The sequence below is a fragment of the Carya illinoinensis genome, chromosome 5, assembly GCF_018687715.1.
Source record: "Carya illinoinensis cultivar Pawnee chromosome 5, C.illinoinensisPawnee_v1, whole genome shotgun sequence".
NCBI classification, from domain to species: Eukaryota; Viridiplantae; Streptophyta; class Magnoliopsida; order Fagales; family Juglandaceae; genus Carya; species Carya illinoinensis.
The window spans coordinates 20,442,495-20,463,066 of NC_056756.1; the positions used below are offsets into that span (position 1 = coordinate 20,442,495).

The 20,572-nt window shown below is 33.9% G+C and overlaps 2 protein-coding genes across 6 annotated transcripts; both read right to left on the reverse strand.

The window, feature by feature from the left end:
- Window positions 1–810: 810 nt before the first annotated feature.
- Window positions 811–7,481, reverse strand: LOC122311258 (deoxynucleoside triphosphate triphosphohydrolase SAMHD1 homolog). Of its 5 annotated transcripts, XM_043125735.1 has the most exons (19): window positions 7,210–7,464; window positions 6,080–6,117; window positions 5,964–5,986; window positions 4,903–5,009; window positions 4,768–4,819; window positions 4,599–4,683; window positions 4,076–4,166; window positions 3,705–3,743; window positions 3,480–3,547; window positions 3,242–3,304; window positions 3,020–3,075; window positions 2,859–2,932; window positions 2,628–2,720; window positions 2,444–2,545; window positions 2,217–2,297; window positions 2,040–2,131; window positions 1,886–1,901; window positions 1,275–1,385; window positions 811–1,151 (listed from the first exon to the last, which is right to left on the reverse strand). In XM_043125735.1, exons 1-19 carry the CDS (start codon window positions 7,300–7,302, stop codon window positions 1,050–1,052), a joined length of 1,386 nt encoding a protein of 461 aa, XP_042981669.1. In that variant the 5' UTR covers window positions 7,303–7,464; the 3' UTR covers window positions 811–1,049. The 5 variants fall into 5 exon arrangements, 3 of the variants coding, with proteins under 3 accessions (XP_042981669.1, XP_042981668.1, XP_042981670.1); XM_043125734.1 differs by lacking the exon at window positions 5,964–5,986 and having other exon boundaries at window positions 6,048–6,117; window positions 7,210–7,470; XR_006242750.1 differs by lacking the exon at window positions 5,964–5,986 and having other exon boundaries at window positions 1,112–1,151; window positions 1,275–1,761; window positions 6,048–6,117; window positions 7,210–7,481.
- Window positions 7,482–17,519: 10,038 nt separating this feature from the next.
- LOC122310872 lies at window positions 17,520–20,571 on the reverse strand. Its single transcript, XM_043125096.1, has 4 exons — window positions 19,080–20,571; window positions 18,743–18,937; window positions 18,558–18,649; window positions 17,520–18,429 (listed from the first exon to the last, which is right to left on the reverse strand). Exons 1-4 carry the CDS (start codon window positions 19,851–19,853, stop codon window positions 17,706–17,708), a joined length of 1,785 nt encoding a protein of 594 aa, XP_042981030.1. The 5' UTR covers window positions 19,854–20,571; the 3' UTR covers window positions 17,520–17,705.
- Window position 20,572: the final 1 nt, after the last annotated feature.

The following is a 20,572-nucleotide window of genomic DNA, read 5'->3' on the forward strand; positions in this document are numbered from 1 at the left end:
TAATTGTTTTCCGCTGAACATTTATTATATACTTCTAGAATATCTAAGAGCATGCATATTATCTGTCATGTACAAATGGCATGTAACCTTGTATTGCATATCCCGGTGTCTCAATCACCGTCAAATCCCAAGTGGGGGCTGTGGGCGCCACACAACAATATTAATTGAAGATCATATATAAAAGCCTTGAGTTTTCACTGTTATTTATTAATCTTAATTCTTAATTTTTATTATATTTAATTATGTACACATGCACTTGCTTGAAATTTGCTTGTGATCAATTAAAAATTTGTTATAATTTGTACAGTAATCATCACATTCAAGAAGGTAATTATTAGTCCTGGATTGTACTATATACAAGTCTACAAGAGAAATAGTTTAGCCACATTGAGATCTCATGTACAAAAGTAAATCTACAAATTAACATGACTTGATATTGTATGTTAGATTATCAAAACTAATTTTATTGTAAAGTAAATAAAAAATATTATATAAAACCATGTCAATTCTATATGTTTACTTTTATAGAATTTCTGTACGACTCCGGCATTTCTCAATCTACAATATTACATGTTTTTCCTTCATAACAATATGAAGATCTAGTCATGGCTGCATTAATTGTTAGAGAATACATTTTTGTGGATCTTATTTTACAGTTTTCAGGCCATCTATATATAAACATCCTGATGAAGTCACTATGGTTAGTATTTTAGAAGCATTTCAGGCCTGAATCCGGTAAAGAACGAAAAGGGTAACGATTGTGTAGGTATACCAAGCTAAATCAAATTGTGTGTGAGCAAGAGCTAGAGAGAGAGGCAGAAGACATGGATTACTATATATACATTTTCACTTGGCACCGAGCTAGATATATGGATTAATATCATAATTCGGTATATTGAGTTTACAAGTATATAATATGCTAGTGATGGGAGTAATTAATATGTTTCTTCAAGAATGAGTATTTACTTATTCCAACTTTGTTCCTATATAAACACGAGTATTTACCTATTTGAGGCAAGGTAGAGGCCGGACACAATTAATTATTGCAATTATGTTCGGCGTTTCTTCTTTTCCGGAGTTGCGTGAACCTGTGCTTTCTTTCCATATGTCTTCAACTGAAAATTTTCGAAGGCCTCAGATACTGCATCCACCTGTATGTAACATTTATGTATTGGTATAATCCATGGTTAGTAAGTAATATCCAAATTATTAATTACCACATTGATATCATGGCAATATATATGTATATGATCAGTATGTCATTTTCCACGTACCAGTTCCGGCTTCTTCGAGTACACCCTAACTATCATGTCTTGGTAAAATGCGGGTAGCAGGTGGCTGATGCGGTCATCTTGGATTGGGAATGTTTCATCGCTCTCATAATCCTGAAAACGGCCAAGCTGTTAATTCTCCAATGTGCAAGTGATGTTTTGTCCTCTAGAAGAAAGATTGTTTCTCCATTAATTTACCTCCAACCAATAATTCAGTGCCTTTAAATTTTAGCAAAGCTACCAGTAAGAGCTATGGCTTTGATTAACAGGTAGCTAGCCTGCATTGTAAGTGGTTTTCTGTACGTGCGGTTTTACCCCTTCTATGTTGGGGATGTAGTTCACTACGTAGCATGCTACTGATTTATTCAATAAAGGGGTTTTAAGTCCTCATAATCTAAATCATCAAGAAAATCGTTTGCAGCATCACTAAATTCTTCATGTGATATGATGCTGCATGCAATCAATGTCACCAGATTTTCAGGCTAACCTGCTGCATCGATGTTGAAACATAACAGAAAATGAAAATTATCTCTCTTGGTCCTTGTTCAAGCTTAAAGAGAACAATGAATATCAAAAACATTAAAAAAAATCCAGATTGAAGAAGATATCAGTACCTTGAAAAACTTGATGCTGGATGGGGGAGAAGCATGCATGAGGAGGAAAGATAGATCATTTGTCAAATTGGATCAGAAGTGGAAAATGCATCAAATAAATTACGAAGACAAATCTGCCTTCATCATAATCATTATGTGAATCTTAGTCAACTACCATTCAAGAGGATTATTCCTTTCACGTGTCAAATCAATCTTTACATTGCTCACGGCAATATCTTCTTCTTTTAGTGTAACACCACCAGCTTTCTGGTTGAAAAAACCACAGTTTAGGATGCTGTTCGTTTACTGTTGAGAAACAAATAAAATGGTACGGTAATACAAGTTTTTAGACCTGGGAACAGACAATATCTTGTGGAGTGATTTTATTGAAGTGCTCCATTTTGTCCTTGGGGACAGAGAACTCATTGCAGAACTGCAAAACGTGATAAATCGATAAAATTGTCCAGCCTTAGCAGTGGTTATTACCAAAGTTTACTCTGGGAGAAGTTACGATGGTGACAAATTAAGATATTTGAATATAACTGCCTCTTACCCATTTTCCTCATTATATTAAGATACCTGATATAGCTCCCTTCTCCGAATGCGTAGGATCAAGTCTCTTGATTCCTTGAGCTCAGGTTCAGTAGAAATTTCAATTCGTCTTAATATTGAGTCATCCAACTGCACTTTCAACTGGTGTCAATACCATTACCAAGAACTTGGAAGCCCCCAAACAGACTCTACCAATGCGGAAAGTACAAACCTTCCAAAATTCAGCTGGTTGATGAATTGAGGATGAAATGCCTAGAGAATCGTTAGCTTTTAGCAGAGCATCGGTAACCATGAGTTCTATTGCCTGACAAATGAACACTGTTAAATCTAATGCATTTAGTTTCAGATGCTTACTAGAGACATTGTTTTTTAAAGAAGAAAACATAATAGAGATATTCAGGCTACAAATACTATTTTGAAGTTCTACAGTAGAAATATTCACCTTTACTTTTGCATGTGTATAAACTGTTCTATGCAAATCAGCACGAGTGGCGAACAGCTTGTGGATTGTCAGATCTGACAAAGATATCAATCACAAACTGAAGAATATGACAACCTCTAACAAAAAAAAAATCAATGAATGAATTTCCAACATATACTGACAATCCTTGGCTCGATAACATATCTCGTCACCAATGACTCGCATAGTTTCCATCAACCTACAAATTTAATGGTAAACCTGGTTCTCTCAAAAGCCATTGTTTGACAAAAGAATAGTATGATAATAAAAAGTATGTTGACAATTTTACATAAGCCAAGCTCAAACTTCTGCACATTTGCAAACATTGCACAAGTTTTGAGCCAACTTCACAATACAATGAATACCTCTCAAATTGAAAATTGCAACCTAGACCACAAGCCCGAGAGTCCCGAACTATGTAGTCAAACCTGCAGTAGAATGCAATTTTTCATAACTGTTATCAGAAATCATCCAAAAAGAAAAGTAGGAAAAGACAAAAAAATGAAATTGACTTGCCAACATCTATTCCATTCCAACCATTTGCAACAGTATCATTTATGTATGAAAGTTGGAAAGAAAAAAAATCAAATGAAATTGACTTACTTATCTACATCTATTCCATTCCGACCATTTGCAACAATATCATACAAGAAATGCTTTTCAACCATACTCTGCATTTAAGATATTCTAATAAAAGGCAAATAACGACATAATATACAATAGAAGTTAAAAGTAAAATAAAGAGCAGGAAAAAATTGTTTTGAAACGAATAATGAGAGAAAAAAAAGCCCAAAAAAACCAAGAACCTTGGGATATAAGATAGCTTACCTTTGTTGGAGTATGTTCATGGCTAGCTGTTATCATTTCCTGCCAAGAACATAATTATTATCAGATCTCTATTTTTCCTTTGGATTCGAAAGTTACATGTACACCTAGTGGATTCAGAACTCACGACATCACCCACTTCAATATTAGGGGTTGAGAAAATATCATATGAACCAGACCTCATTGGCTCAAAGATCTCAAGTTTTTACTTGCTGGATTGTACTGATCTACCTATATCCCCCATAATTTATATTAAAGTATGGCAAAATGAAGCTAGTACTTTATGATGGAACTTGAGTAGCCGTTAAAGTGATACTCTGGGAGAAAACTGAATGCTAAAGAAAGGAAAGAAACATTTGTAGATAACATTCAACCTTCACTTTCTTAAGGCGTTCAGTACCAATGTCGATATTGTGCTCATCAACAATGTAGTCTATCATCTTCACAGACATGTCCTCATGACACCTGGTAATTATCCAAATAAGAACCACAAGAAGTATTAAATTCTCTAATGGAAAACAAGTGCCAGTTACTACTACAATAAATTCTGCAAGATTTTGTAAATGCGTGAAAAGATTGTTTGAACCTATCCAATAACATCAGTAATACTGAATCAACATGAAAGGCATTTGCTGAAAAAGCAGAATTGAGCACAGGGGAAAACCAATGTGGTTTAAATACTTCTGGTAATGAAAAAAGAGTCCTTTAGACATTAATTTCAAATTTAATAATAAATCCTATATAATTGAGCTGCCTATAAAAACCTGGGACTAAAATTATGAAAGTTGGAATCTTCCAATGAATCTACGGTACTTTTTCTAAATATGGTGATTCCAACTTATCTACTATCAGAATTTGAAGTCGTTTTTTTTTCTAGGGATGAATATTAAGAGTCACCATTTGAAGCCATTAAGAACCAGAGGAAGAAACTCGCGCTCAAACGAGTGGCTGAACGGCCCATGGCCAACATCATGTAGTAGTCCTAGAAAGACAATCAAGAAAACAAAAGATAGGTGAAATCAGGTGATAAAAACAAAGATTTGTTACCATAGATGCAGTTAGTCACCTGCAAGTTTTACTGTCTGTATATCTGAATGCTCAATATCGAGCTCGAAGCCCTGCAAGGATGGGATTTGGATGAAGATGATATTCTCAATAACAGCATTGAATATGAGAATTGCCCCTAAGGACGTGTGCCTACTTGGTAAGTCTTGATTGTATCAACAGCTTTGCCGGCCAACCAGTACACCCCAAGTGAATGTTCAAAGCGAGAATGCACTGCCCCTGGATAAACCATGTGTGCTAAAGCTGAGACAAAAGCACAGATTAAGTTAAAAGGGCATTTAAGCAACCAGTTGCCTGTATGGAAAACAAAAAGAATGCATTGGCCTCAACATATGTCTTTTTCCTGATAACTGCATTTGAGACAACATGATTGCAGAAAAAAAAGTACTCAAGAGAAACTAGACAAAAAATTTTAAGCCTTTGTGCAGTTAGCATAAGATGGAATCTGCAATGTCAACTCAACATAGAAATACACAAAATCAAATACCAGACAGATAATATTTGTCAACTTAAATACTGGATTCTTAAATAGGGCAGAATTTTTGGAGTCTAGAATTATCTTCTCAACATTCAACATCAGAATTTTTTTTTTTTTTTTTTTAAAGTAGACTTGACCCCAAAAATTCTACATCGGAAATAACATTCTGAAAATTGATCTTAACATAGACCTTGTACTCATTAATTAATACACCCTTTAACCTTATGGTTCAACTGCAATGTGAACCATGAACCTGGTTTTACAGTTAATGAGCTCTACGATTATGAAAGATTTTCAGTAACTATAAAATTCAATGAAATTTGTCTTTCAATTGTCAACATAACCACATTAGAAACCTTTAATAGGTGCCACAACTTGGTTCATTACTTCCATATAATGTGTAAAAACTATATGAAAAAGATTGAAACCCGAGTGGGGTAAGATTAAAGTTAAAGGGAAATATGGTTAAAAGAATCATAGCCACCCATGCTATGAACACGTGTGGAGGAGGATGTAGAAACCTTTTATGAAGATGAATTATGCCAAAAAAAAGTTTTTTTAATTCCAATGAGAAAAATAATTTGCATTTATTTCCTTGCAGAGGTTATAGACTATGCCAGTGAATGTGCAGGTATTAATTTTTGGTATTTGCAAACTTTTAAAAATATTTACATATCCATTAATTATCCCAATAGTTAATTCTGGAAAATGTGACTCACAAAGTTGCTTTAGCTCACGAAGCCTGCAATAAGTAGTAAAATCATGAGAAAATAATGTAAGTAATTAAGTAAATAAGAAAAAACCATTTTGTGGGTTGATGGTAAAATGGACTTGCCTCTGAAACTGTTCGGTATCAATAAACTTTAAAAAGAGCTGCAATATAGAAGAGAAAGGTTACCGAACCGCATATGATAAAAATGGTTAATAACATAACAAAATCATACAGGATCTCCTGTAGTTTTCTTCTCCCTTTTTCTTTATTGATTCTTTCTTTTTCTTTATCGATTCTTTCTTTTTGACGACAAATACAATACTTAAATTCACACACAACCGTTAAATTTCTGGAAGGAAACTATTCTAAATACTTTCCGAAGCAATTTTCCCTGCCAGATCACTTATTCTAGGTACTTTAACTCCAAATACCTACCCGTTTAGGTACTTCTGTTCACTATTTGTCTGTCTTTTTTCCCCTTTCCAAGTGTTTTACCTAAGCAAATTCAGTAGCTTCATTCTGTTCTGAATTAGGTTTGGTTTAATTTCTTTCCTTATTCGTTCAATTTTTTAAAATAAAATTTCGGGAATGAATCAATAATCTGAGGATATTGAGGATATTCATTGGGAATGTCTTCATACATATATAGCTTATAAACTGACTTACAAAATGCGCATCATATCATGATTGAACAAATCAGATCAGAACTATTGAAGCGAGTAAGTTACAATTTCAAGCTCCAAACCAGACAAAAGTAAAATTCACCTGACTCGTTCAACATACCTCTTATAAACCATATTAAAACAAATAACACAGATATAAAAGATGATCTAGGAAGAAAAGTTGCATCTAATTATTAATCAACGAGATCAAAACTTCACTCAATGAAGAATAATATCAAGCATTTCTCGGCTATGAGCAAAGCCAAAGCAGAAATCACAGGCATAAAGAACGATTTAGGAGACAAAGTATACATAATACATTATTGACAACATTGACTAAATCACAGTTCCACAGCTACAAAACAAATTATTTGAAAACTCATTCAAGAATAACACATTTCTCTCAGACAATTAAAAATAACAGAAAACGTTTAACGGATCGAAATTACGTAGTTTCACACGAACAGACTCAGTCACTACTCTAAAAGTCCAACTCCAAGGCAGACAAAAAGAAAAGCAATTCAAGAAAGCTAAATCACGGATAACTCTGAAACGCGAAGAAAAGAGAAGCTGTTGGAAAGAAGTTCAAACCGGCTCGATATAGATGTTGCCGTGAACGTTGTCGTGGACGTGCTTCAACACACGACGGTCCATCGAGAGCTCTGCGTCCGTACGAACTCCCATTGCTCGCTGCTGCTCTTCTCGGTATATTTCCGTGAAAGCAAAGAGAGAGAGACACACACAGAGAATAACGAATCAATAGAAACAATGAGAAGCGAAATAGAAAGGACTTACGTGTAAATAGAGGAACAAGGGAGTCGTGGAGGCGTAGTAGTGATGCCGCCAAAAGATATTCTGTTTTGCTTATGCGAACATTAGCGCGCGCGTGTGAAGCACCGTTCAATGAATTACATATCACCAAGGTCGCGTACGGCGTACCTTTTGTAAATTGTAATGAGAAATTATACTTGCAAGTTTAGAAGACGGCGTTTTAATAAATAATAACATAGAAAGAAGTTTTATTTTTTTAATAATGCTACTATTGTCTCTTATCTTCGGCTGATGCATTTAATATTTTTTAAAAAAAAAAATTATTAAGGAAATGACTATTAATCTATTAATATATTTTTTTAAGAAAGTGTCTTAAGATGTTAAAAAATATGAAAAACAAAAAATTAAAAAATTAAATATAAAATAGATTTTGCCTAGGGGCATGTCCAGCAATCACTGCTTGGCAGTATCTTAGTCTCGCACACTTAAAAAAAATGGATATATCTAAAATTTACGTTAAAAAAAGTAATTTTTAATAATAAATTTTTCTTTTTATAATTTTTAAAATAGTCATACAGGACTTGACTAATACATTCTAGAATTATATCGAGCATTATTCTAAATACGTTGATATCCATGCACTATTTGTGAAGAGTATTTAATAGACCATATTTATATTTATCAAAACTATTAAAATTCTAACGCATCCTAATCTATTTTCACGTGCATTGATTGAGAGCTTTCAATGAATTGAAGTACTAATAGGTTAGGGGAGATATAACACTGGACTTTACAAAATTTAATAGCATTTCGAAAAGCAGACGAACAAATGCGACCATGGCAGTAAGTTTCAAATGTCTTGCATATTGTTTTGCAGAAAAATGAATAAATAGTGCTAATTAAATAGTATTAATGTAATTAATCAAAAATTAAATTTTATTAAAAATAGTGCTAATTAAATTTTAAATATATACAAATCAGTATTAATATGTAAATTAATACGTAATTTTACTTGTACGTAACAAAACTCTTTTTTGACATTAGCAAGTTTCTTTCTTCTCAAGCTTGCAAAAAAAGGCACTATTTCAAGAGGTGGTGGAAAGGCAAGGATTACTCTACACTTTTTACTCAAAGGCACCAAGCTTGCAAAGAAAAGCACAAATTTAAGTGGCGGTGGAAAGACACTGTATATCACATACTCTTTACTCAAAGGCACCATTTCAATTGGCCACAAAACAAAAAAAAAAAAAAAAAAAAAAAAAAAAACTATTTAGCTTGCTTCCAAGTTCCAACCTATTCTTTGTTGGAATATAATTGCAATCTTTATGAAGTCGAATTCCAATTAAAATATAAGGCTACTAAATTCTTGCATATTGTTTTACGGAAAAATCTAGTTGCAAACATAATTGTGCATTAATATGTACACTAATCTAATGTAATTGGTCAGAAAGTAAATTTTATTGAAAACAATGCTAATTAAATTTTAAATATGAACCAATCAGTATTGGTAAATAGATTAGTATGCAACTTTACTTATATGTATCAAAAGTCTTTGTTCACATTAGCAAGTTTCTTTCTTCTTAAGCTTGCAAAGAAAAACACCATTTCAAGTGGCGGTAGAAATGCAATGTGTACCGCATACACTTTACTCAAATGCACCATTTCAATTGGCAACAAAACCAAAAAACTTTTTAGCTTGCTTCCAAGTTCCAACCTGTCCTCCATCGGAATATAATTGTAATCGTTATAAAGTCGAATTCCAATTAAAAGATAAGGCTATTAAATTCTTGTATATTATTTCGCAGAAAAATCTAATTGTAAGTATAATTACGCACTAATATGTGCACCAATCTAATGTGATTGGTCAAACAATAAATTTTATTGAAAACAGTGTTAATTAAATTTTGAATATGAACAAATCAGTATTGATTCATAAATTAATACGCGACTTTACTTGTATGTAACAAAACTCTTTATTCGCATTAGCAAGTTTCTATCTTCTCAAGTTTGCAAAGAAAAGCACAATTTCAAGTGGTGGTGGAAATGCACCGTGTACCGCATACTCTTTACTCAAAGGCACCATTTCAATTGGACACAAAACAAAAAACTCTTTAACTTGCTTCCAAGTTCCAACATCACCTCCGTTGGAATATAATTGCAATCGTTATGAAGTCGAATTCCAATTAAAAGATAAGGCTACTAAATTCTTGCATATTGTTTCGCGGAAAAATTTAGTTATAAGTATAATTGCGCACTAATATTTGCACCAATCTAATGTGATTGGTCCAAAAGTAAATTTTATTGAAAACAGTGTTAATTAAATTTTGAATATAAACGAATCAGTATTGGTTCGTAGATTAGTACGCGACTTTACTTGTATGTAATAAAACTCTTTATTCGTAATAGCAAGTTTCTTTCTTCTCAACCATGCAAAGAAAAACACAATTTCAAGTGGCAGTGGAAATGCACCGTGTATCGCATACTCTTTACTCAAAGGCACCATTTCAATTGGCCACAAAACAAAAAAAACTCTTTATCTTACTTCCAAGTTCCAACCTATTCTCCGTCGGAATATAATTGCAATCGTTATGAAGTCGAATTCCAATTAAAAGATAATGCTACTAAATTCTTGTATATTGTTTCGTGAGAAAATCTACTTGTAAGTATAATTGCGTACTAATATGTGCATTAATCTAATGTGATTGGTCAAAAAGTAAATTTTATTGAAAATAGTATTAATTAAATTTTGAATATGAACGAATCAGTATTGATTCGTAAATTAGTATGCAACTTTCCTTGTATGTAACAAAATTCTTTATTCGCATTAGCAAGTTTCTTTCTTCTCAAACTTGCAAAAAAAAAAACATCATTTCAAGTGGTGGTGGAAATGCATCGTGTACCACATACCCTTTACTCAAAGGCACCATTTCAATTGGCCACAAAACAAAAAAACTCTTTACCTTACTTCCAAGTTCCAACCTAATCTCCGTCAGAATATATTTGCAATCCTTATGAAGTCGAATTTCAATTAAAAGATAAGGCTACTAAATTCTTGCATATTGTTTTGCGGAAAAATCTAGTTGCAAGCAAAATTGAACACTCATATGTGCACCAATCTAATGTGATTGATTAAAAAGTAAATTTTATTGAAAAAATGCTAATTAAATTTTGAATATGAACGAATCAATATTGGTTCGTAAATTAGTACGCGATTTTATTTGTCTATAGCAAAACTCTTTGTTCGTATTAGCAAGTTTCTTTCTTCTCAAGTTTGCAAAAAAAAAAAAACATCATTTCAAGTGGCGGCGGAAATACATCGTGTACCACATACTCTTTACTCAAAGGCATCATTTCAATTGGCCACAAAACAAAAAAACTTTTTAGCTTGCTTCCAAGTTCCAACCTCTACTCCGTCAGAATATAATTGCAATACTTATGAAGTCGAATTCCAATTAAAAGATAAGATTACTAAATTCTTGCATATTATTTTGCGGAAAAATCTAGTTGCAAGTATAATTGCGCACTAATATGTGCACAAATCTAATGTGATTGGTTAAAAAGTAAATTTTATTAAAAAAACTGCTAATTAAATTTTGAATATGAACGAATCAGTATTGGATCGTAAATTAGTACGTGACTTTATTTGTATGTAACAAAATTCTTTGTTCATATTAGCAAGTTTCTTTCTTCTCAAGCTTGCAAAGAAAAGCACCATTTGAAGTGGTAGTAGAAATGCACCTTGAACCGTATACTCTTTACTTAAAGGCACCATTTCAAATGGCCACAAAACAAAAAAACTATTTAACTTGCTACCAAGTTCCAACTTATTCTCTATCGGAATATAATTGCAATCGTTATGAAGTCGAATTCCAATTAAAAGATAAGGCTACTAAATCCTTTCATATTGTTTCGTGGAAAAATCTAATTGCAAGTATAATTAGCACTAATATATGTATCAATCTTATGTGATTGGTCAAAAAATAAATTTGACTGAAAACAGTGCTAATTAAATTTTGAATATGAACGACTTAGTATTGATTCGTAAATTAGTATATGACTTTACTTGTATATAACAAAATTCTTTGTTCGCATTAGCAAGTTTCTTTCTTTTCAAACTTGCAAAAAAAAACACGATTTCAAGTGGTGGTGGAAATACACCGTGTACCGCATACACTTTACTCAAATGCACCATTTCAATTGGCAACAAAACCAAAAAACTTTTTAGCTTGCTTCCAAGTTCCAACCTGCCCTCCGTCGGAATATAATTGCAATTGTTATAAAGTCGAATTCAAATTAAAAGATAAGGCTACTAAATTCTTGTATATTGTTTCGTATAAAAATCTAATTGCAAGTATAATTGCGCACTAATATGTGCACCAATCTAATGTGATTGGTCAAACAATAAATTTTATTGAAAACAATGTTAATTAAATTTTGAATATGAACGAATCAGTATTGATTCGTAAAATAGTACGCGACTTTACTTATATGTAACAAAACTCTTTATTTGTATTACCAAGTTTCTTTCTTCTCAAACTTGTAAAGAAAAGCACAATTTCAAGTGGTGGTGGAAAAGCACCATGTACCGCATACTCTTTATTCAAATGCACCATTTCAATTGGCCACAAAATAAAAAACTCTTTAGCTTGCTTCCAAGTTCCAACCTCATCTCTGTCGGAATATAATTGCAATCGTTATGAAGTCGAATTCTAATTAAAAGATAAGGCTACTAAATTCTTACATATTATTTCGCGGAAAAATCTAGTTGCAAATATAATTGCGCACTAATATATGCACCAATCTAATGTGATTGGTCAAAAAGTAAATTTTATTGAAAACAGTGTTAATTAAATTTAGAATATGGACGAATCAGTAATGGTTCGTAAATTAATATGAGACTTTATTTGTATGTAGTAAAATTCTTTGTTCGCATTAGCAAGTTTCTTTCTTATCAAGCTTGCAAAGAAAAACACCATTTCAAGTGGCGGTGGAAATGCACCGTGTACCACATACTCTTTACTCAAAGGCACCATTTCAATTGGCCACAAAACAAAAAAACTCTTTAACTTGCTTCCAAGTTCTAATATGTTCTCCATTGGAATATAATTGTAATCGTTATGAAGTCAAATTCCAATTAAAAGATAAAGTTACTAAATTCTTGCATATTGTTTCGCGGAAAAATCTAATTGCAAGTATAATTGCGCACTAATAAATACATCAATCTCATGGGATTGGTCAAATAATAAATTTGATTGAAAACAATGTTAATTAAATTTTGAATATGAACGAATCAATATTGGTTCGTAAATTAGTACGCGATTTTATTTGTATGTTGCAAAACTCTTTGTTCGCATTAGCAAGTTTCTTTCTTCTCAAGCTTTAAATGAAACACACCATTTCAAGTGGCAGTGGATATGCACCGTGTACCACATACTCTTTACTCAAAGGCACCATTTCAATTGGCCACAAAACAAAAAAACTCTTTCGCTTGCTTCCAAGTTCCAACCTATTCTCTGTCAGAATATAATTGCAATCCTTATGAAGTCGAATTTCAATTAAAAGATAAGGCTACTAAATTCTTGCATATTATTTTGCAGAAAAATTTAGTTGCAAGCAAAATTGTGCACTCATATGTGCACCAATCTAATGTAATTAATCAAAAAGTAAATTTTATTGAAAAAAGTGCTAATTAAATTTTGAATATGAACGAATCAATATTGGTTCATAAATTGATATGCAATTTTACTTGTCTGTAGCAAAACTCTTTGTTCGCATTAGCAAGTTTCTTTCTTCTCAAGTTTGCAAAAAAAAAAAAAAAACACCATTTCAAGTGGCGGTGGAAATACATCGTGTACCACATACTCTTTACTCAAAGGCACCATTTCAATTGGCCACAAGACAAAAAAACTCTTTAGCTTGCTTCCAAGTTCCAACCTGTTCTCCGTCAAAATATAATTGCAATCCTTATGAAGTCGAATTTCAATTAAAAGATAAGGCTACTAAATTCTTGCATATTGTTTTGCGGAAAAATCTAGTTGTAAGTATAATTGCGCACTAATATGTGCACCAATCTAATGTGATTGGTTAAAAAGTAAATTTTATTAAAAAATGTGCAAATTAAATTTTGAATATGAACGAATCAGTATTGGTTTGTAAATTAGTACACGACTTTATTTATATGTAACAAAATTCTTTATTTGCGTTAGCAAGTTTCTTTCTTCTCAAGCTTGCAAAGAAAAGCACCATTTGAAGTGGCGGTAGAAATGCACCGTGAACCGCATACTCTTTATTTAAAGGCACCATTTCAAATGGCCACAAAACAAAAAAACTCTTTAGCCTGCTTCCAAGTTCCAACTTGTTCTTCATCGGAATATAAATGCAATCATTATGAAGTCGAGTTTCAATTAAAAGATAAGGCTACTAAATTCTTTCATATTGTTTCGTGGAAAAATCTAATTGTAAGCATAATTACGCACTAATATGTGTATCAATCTCATGTGATTGGTCAAAAAGTAAATTTGATTGAAAACAGTGCTAATTAAATTTTTAATAGGAACGACTCAATATTGGTTCGTAGATTAGTACACGACTTTATTTGTATGTAACAAAACTCTTTGTTCACATTAGCAAGTTTCTTTCTTCTCAAACTTGCAAAAAAAAAAACACCATTTTAAGTGGCGGTGGAAATGCACCGTGTACCGCATACACTTTACTCTAAGGCACCATTTCAATCGGCAACAAAACCAAAAAACTCTTTAGCTTGCTTCCGAGTTCCAACCTGCCCACCGTCGGAATATAATTGCAATTGTTATGAAGTCGAATTCCAATTAAAAGATAAGGCTACTAACTTCTTGTATATTGTTTCGCATAAAAATCTAATTACAAGTATAATTGCGTACTAATATGTGCACCAATCTAATGTGATTGGTCAAACAATAAATTTTATTGAAAGCAATGTTAATTAAATTTTGAATATGAACGAATCAGTATTGATTCATAGAGTAGTACGTGACTTTACTTGTATGTAACAAAACTCTTTGTTCGCATTACCAAATTTCTTTCTTCTCAAATTTGTAAAGAAGAGCACAAGTTCAACTAGTGGTGGAAAAGCACCGTGTACCGCATACTCTTTACTCAAAGGCACCATTTCAATTGGCCACAAATCAAAAAACTCTTTAGCTTGCTTCTAAGTTCCAACCTCATCTCCGTCGGAATAGAATTGCAATCGTTATGAAGTCGAATTCCAATTAAAAGATATGGCTACTAAATTCTTGCATATTATTTTGCGGAAAAATCTAGTTGCAAATATAATTGTGCACTAATATGTGCACCAATCTAATGTGATTGGTCAAAATTTTATTGAAAACAGTATTGATTAAATTTTAAATATGAACGAATCAGTAATGGTTCGTAAATTAATATGCGACTTTACTTGTATGTAGTAAAACTCTTTGTTCGCATTAGCAAGTTTTTTTCTTCTCAAGCTTGCAAAGAAAAGCACCATTTCAAGTGGCGGTGGAAATGCACCGTGTACCGCATACTCTTTACTTAAAGGCACCATTTCAATTGGCCACAAAACAAAAAAACTCTTTAGCTTGCTTCCAAGTTCTAACCTGTTCTCCGTTGGAATATAATTGTAATCGTTATGAAGTCAAATTCCAATTAAAAGATAAAGTTACTAAATTCTTGCATATTGTTTTGCGGAAAAATCTAGTTGTAAGCATAATTGTGTACTAATACATGCACCAATCTCATGTAATTGGTTAAAAAGTAAATTTGATTGAAAACAGTGCTAATTAAATTTTGAATATGAACGAATCGGTATTGGTTCATGAATTAGTACGCAACTTTTCTTGAATGTAGCAAAATTTTTTATTCGCATTGGCAAGTTTCTTTCTTCTCAAACTTGCAAAGTTAAACACCATTTCAAGTGGCGGTGGAAATGCACCGTGTATCGCATATTCTTTACTTAAAGGCAGCATTTCAATTGGCCACAAAACAAAAAAAATTATTTAGCTTGCTTCCAAGTTCCAACCTATTCTCCATTAGAATATAATTGGAACCGTTATGAAGTTGAATTCCAATTAAAAGATAAGGCTATTAAATTCTTGCATATTGTTTCACAGAAAAATCTAGTTGCAAGCATAATTGCGCACTTATATGTGCACCAATCTAATGTGATTGGTCAAAAAATAAATTTGATTGAAAACAGTGTTAATTAAATTTTGAATATGAACGAATCAATATTGGTTCGTAAATTAGTACGCGATTTTATTTGTATGTTGCAAAACTCTTTGTTCGCATTAGCAAGTTTCTTTCTTCTCAAGCTTGTAATGAAACACACCATTTCAAGTGGCAGTGGATATGCACCATGTACCACATACTCTTTCCTCAAAGGCACCATTTCAATTTGTTACAAAACAGAAAAACTCTTTAGCTTGCTTCCAAGTTCCAACCTATTCTCTGTTGAAATATAATTGCAATCGTTATGAAGTTGAATTCCAATTAAAAGATAAGGCTACTAAATTCTTGCATATTGTTTCGCGGAAAAATCTAGTTGCAAGTATAATTGCGTACTAGTATGTGCACCAATCTCATGTGATTGGTCGAAAAGTAAAGTTGTTTTAAAACAATGCTAATTAAGTTTTGAATATGAACGAATCAGTTTTGGTTCGTAAATTAGTAAGCGACTTTACTTGTATGTAGCAAAACTCTTTGTTCGTATTAACAAGTTTCTTTCTTCTCAAACTTGCAAAGAAAAACACTATTTCAAGTAGCAGTGGAAATGCATCGTGTACCGTATACTCTTTACTCAAATGCACCAGTTCAATTGGCCACAAAACGAAAAAAACTCTTTAACTTGCTTCCAAGTTCCAACTTGTTCTCCGTCAGAATATAATTGCAATTGTTATGAAGTCAAATTCCAATTGATATGATTACTAAATTCTTGCATATTGTTTCCTGAAAAAATCTAGTTGCAAACATAATTGCGCACGAATATATGCACCAATCTCATGTAATTGGTCAAAAAGTAAATTTGATTGAAAACAGTGCTAATTAAATTTTGAATATTTACGAATCAGTACTGGTACGTAAATTAGTACGTGAATTTACTTGTATATAGCAAAACTCTTTATTCGCATTATCAAGTTTTTTTCTTCTCAAACTTGCAAAGAAAAACACCATGTCAAGTGGTGGTGGAAATGCACCGTGTACCGCATACTCTTTACTCAAAGGCACCATTTCAATTGGCCACAAAACAAAAAAACTCTTTAGCTTGCTTCCACTTTCCAACCTGTTTTCCGTCGGAATATAATTGCAATCGTTATGAAGTCGAATTCCAATTGATAAGGCTACTAAATTCTTGAATATTGTTTGGTGGAAAAATCTAATTGCAAGCATAATTGCACACTAATATGTGCACTAATCTATTGTGTCTGGTCAAAAAATAAATTTTATTGAAAAAAATGCTAATTAAATTTTGAATATGAACAAATGATGTATTTGTACGTAAATTAGTACGCGACTTACTTATATGTAACAAAACTCTTTGTTTGCTCGCATTAGCAGGTTTCTTTCTTCTCAAGCTTGCAAAGAAAAGCACTATTTCAATTGGCGGTAGAAATGTATTGTGTATCACATACTCTTTACTCAAAGGCACAAAGGCACCATTTCAATTGGCCATAAAATAAAATAAAATAAAAAAACTCTTTAGCTTGCTTCCAAGTTCAATATGTTCTCCATAGGAATATATAATTGCAATCGTTACGAAGTGGAATTCCAATTAAAAAGATAATAAGGCTACTAAATTCCCCACCTGTGTGTCTTTTCTTTGTTTTGGAAAAATATTCAGATTTCAAATATTCGCTGCCATTTGGAATTACTTTGGCAACGTTTTTGGACACTGGATTGAAATAGTCTACGGCGGACACAATCAAACAAGTTTCTCCAATCTCCAAAAGTGTCTCCATTTTTTCTTATATTGAATGTTTCTATTGGGATGTAAAAACATCTCTTGTCATTTCGGAAACGCATGAAATTTCCTTCACAACCAGCAGTTAGTTGGTTTAAGCTTTATCCAAACCATATGGTCGATGAAAATGGAAAAATAGGCAAGGCAAGTAGTTTACACAAAAAGGGAATGAAAGAATATATGAATAAATGCTTCAAGCAATAAAGCCTATTACGTGTACATGCATGCATATATGCACATATGTGATTCAACAAATGAAACAGAATCTTCATATGGTTAGAACACAAACACTGCCAGAACTTTACTCATACCCTAATTATATATTTCAGCATTCTAGTGACACTCAAGGATTCTTCATCTTGATCCTCAACTTCCGAGCTAGCTGTGTTGCTTTGGGATGAACAGATCGCTTACTGGTATCACACTGCTCTACTTCTACCCAGTTGATGACCTTAAGTATAAGAGATTGAGGAACCTTCCGAGCATCCCCATTTGCTGCACCTTTCATTTTCTTCATGCCTGTTTCCAAAGCCCTCTCCAAAAAGTCCATAAACCAGTTTCCAGCTTCTGTTTCAATCTGCCTTCCCAATTTGATTGTATTGTGTAGGCTACAAGATGAAGGTTTTTTGTTTTCGTCATTCTCACCGGCAGCTTCAAGTGGCAGCTTCCCAAGTGGAGTAGACGGTCCTTTTCGTTCGAAGCATGTCTTCGGGTTGCTATTTGATCTCAGGAGTTTTCCCAGATTTGTCCTCTGCTCATCTCTTTCAGGAAAGGATGCAATGGATTTGTATAATGCTGTTCTCCTTTTCGATAATGTCAGTTCTGAATTTCGGCTTTGGTCCAACGAGTTGGGTATGATTTTGTGTAAAATTTGGGAATCTTCGCTAGTTGGGCAATCTTTCCTTTTAGCATTTGGGTTTTGAGCCATTTCAGAGGCTGAAGTAGCTGCTTGAATGGACACCATGTCAGTCACTGCTTGCACAATTTGATGATGAAATTCTAGAAACTGATCAAAACAGGCCACTGGACTGTCAGGTTTAGCTGATTTGCTTAAGTTTGAAAACATCCTACAGCAAACCACTCAAGTATATTAGCTGAAAGGAGTCCGATTAACTCAGAGAGTTCACAATATGGAGGAATAAAGTCAAAGTAGCATCGCAAAATCACAAAAAACAAGCTTATAAAAGGTACATACTTGAGACACCGAACTAATGCCTCCGTGGCTGAAGCATCCCTGAGTGCTTGAAGGGCAATTTTCTGAGCTGTTTCTCGATGCTGCACTGCTTCCTATTAAAAAGAAAAAAAGTGAATTAACTGGAGCTGGAAAAGAAAGATAAATTAGTTGAGAGATACAAGGAACACAGGACTTGGGAAATCCACCTTTCCCAGCATGCCAAGTTTTCCAGGTAAATTCATGGGGACACTTGTGCTGATATCAGGAGCTGAATTACCAGACTCTGACTGTAATTGAGTAATTTTTGAACCGAAGTTCTGGGCTTCCCCCGTCATATTGAGAGAAGTTGCCACTCTTGCAGCACTCCTTGAGCGCGGAGCGGGAGTTGAAGTTTTCTTTTCCTGCAGTGAGAAAAGACATTCTCAGCAAATGGTGTGATATCAACAAAGACATATTTTGAGTTATGATGGTTAAAAAAGGCTGCAATTCTTTGCAAAAGTTGGGAAAAGTTCATCAAACGGCAAAAAGGAAATATATACTTACGGCTGAGTTTAAGGGATTTACTGGGACCTTAGGATCTCTTTCGCAAACGCTCCTGCTCCTTGGAAATTTCGAAGGAGAAGGGACTACACAGCTTTTCCTAAGAAAAGCAGGGCTTTCTCCCTTTGCATCCACCATCTTCGCCAATAGCCCTTCGCCAAAAGAACATCTAACACAGTTTCCATCCTTCCCCACCTTCCCCCTTATCATCGGAGACATCGGAAAGTTAGCATTTCCCTCTTTCACCGAGCTATTACGATCTTTCACTGGTGTACACTGATCGAAGTCTAAATTAATAGGCTTGCAAACCATAGGGGACGAAACACAGTCGGTACCATCCGGTCCCGTTCCCCAAGAGCCCCTTCTGGGAGCAGAGGGTTTTGAGTTGGACTTTGGCTCACCCTTCTCTCTAAGACCCATTAACGGCTCCGGCGTGCCCACAAACGGGTGTCTGCCAGGAAGTGGTTTCGCACCTTTAACAACCGGAACCGGAGACCCTGGCTCCAATCTATCGACATAGATGAACTGACCCAGCTGCATTTTATTGCTGAGAACAAAATCATTATGTTCAGAGGGAAGACTGACATAGATAGAGTGAGAAGAGTCGGAAACTTTAATGTAAAACCCGTGCTTCGGCCAAAGACTGTTCTCATCGAGATCAGCCGGGACGATGTCTGTCACCTGCAGAAGTGAGCTCCTGTACTCGCTGGTCGGTTTGACGCCTGTGTTCATTCCATTGAGAAGCTTCAACAGAATTCCCGGTGCCAATGTCGCCATGGCCTTCGAGAGTAAAAAAAGTTACCCCAAACAGTGATCGACCTCCAGTTAGATTCTTGGAAAGCGACTACGATTTGCAAGGAAAAGGATCGGAACCAACCTAAGACACCCACCCACCAACCCAGAACTCGGGAAAAAAGGAAGAAAATTAAAGCAACAGAATATATGGCATGAATTGACCCGGTGGTTCTCAGCTTCTACAGAGTTTTCATCACCTTGGAAGGACGAAGTGGACGTTGGCTACGGGTAAGTAGCTCCCAGAAAGGTCCAACTTTTTTGAAATATAGATTTCAGGAACGTTGGGCAACGGTCATATTTTGCTGGCGCGTCGCGTCATAATCATTTCGAATTAGAGCCAAACGGACGTGAATCTGCCGGTCGTTCGACTGCTTTGCTTGTGATTTAAATAATCCATACGCATCCAACAAAATTTTCAATATTTTTTTTTGGTCATCGATCGAGTTCAGAAGGACACAAACCACATTGGAGACAATGTAACTTTCATGAGATATTTTACAAAAATATCCCTTATTTTAAAAAAAAGTTACGTAAAAAATTGTGAAAAGTACTGTGCATTTATCCTTTTCCTTGTTAACTACACAAGTCAAAACTTGACCCAAGCAGGAGAAATGTAGATGTAGAAGATCGTTGATCGCATGGAGAAAATGTAGATTCAGAAAGCACAAATCAACAACACATCAAACCTACATTCATTGATA

Bases quoted from the DNA above. Each gene is read 5' to 3' on its own strand.
- LOC122311258 (XM_043125734.1), bottom strand. From the start codon at position 7,302: ATGGGAGTTCGTACGGACGCAGAGCTCTCGATGGACCGTCGTGTGTTG. The intron at 6,118-7,209 runs GTTTGAACTTCT...TCTATATTGCAG, and splicing joins GCAACATCTATATCGAGCCG to CTCTTTTTAAAGTTTATTGA. The intron at 4,167-4,598 runs GTGACTCTTAAT...GATAATTACCAG, and splicing joins GTTCTTAATGGCTTCAAATG to GTGTCATGAGGACATGTCTG.
- LOC122310872 (XM_043125096.1), bottom strand. From the start codon at position 19,853: ATGGCGACATTGGCACCGGGAATTCTGTTGAAGCTTCTCAATGGAATG. The intron at 18,938-19,079 runs GTAAGTATATAT...TTCTCACTGCAG, and splicing joins TAAATCCCTTAAACTCAGCC to GAAAAGAAAACTTCAACTCC. The intron at 18,430-18,557 runs GTATGTACCTTT...GGTTTGCTGTAG, and splicing joins GCATTAGTTCGGTGTCTCAA to GATGTTTTCAAACTTAAGCA.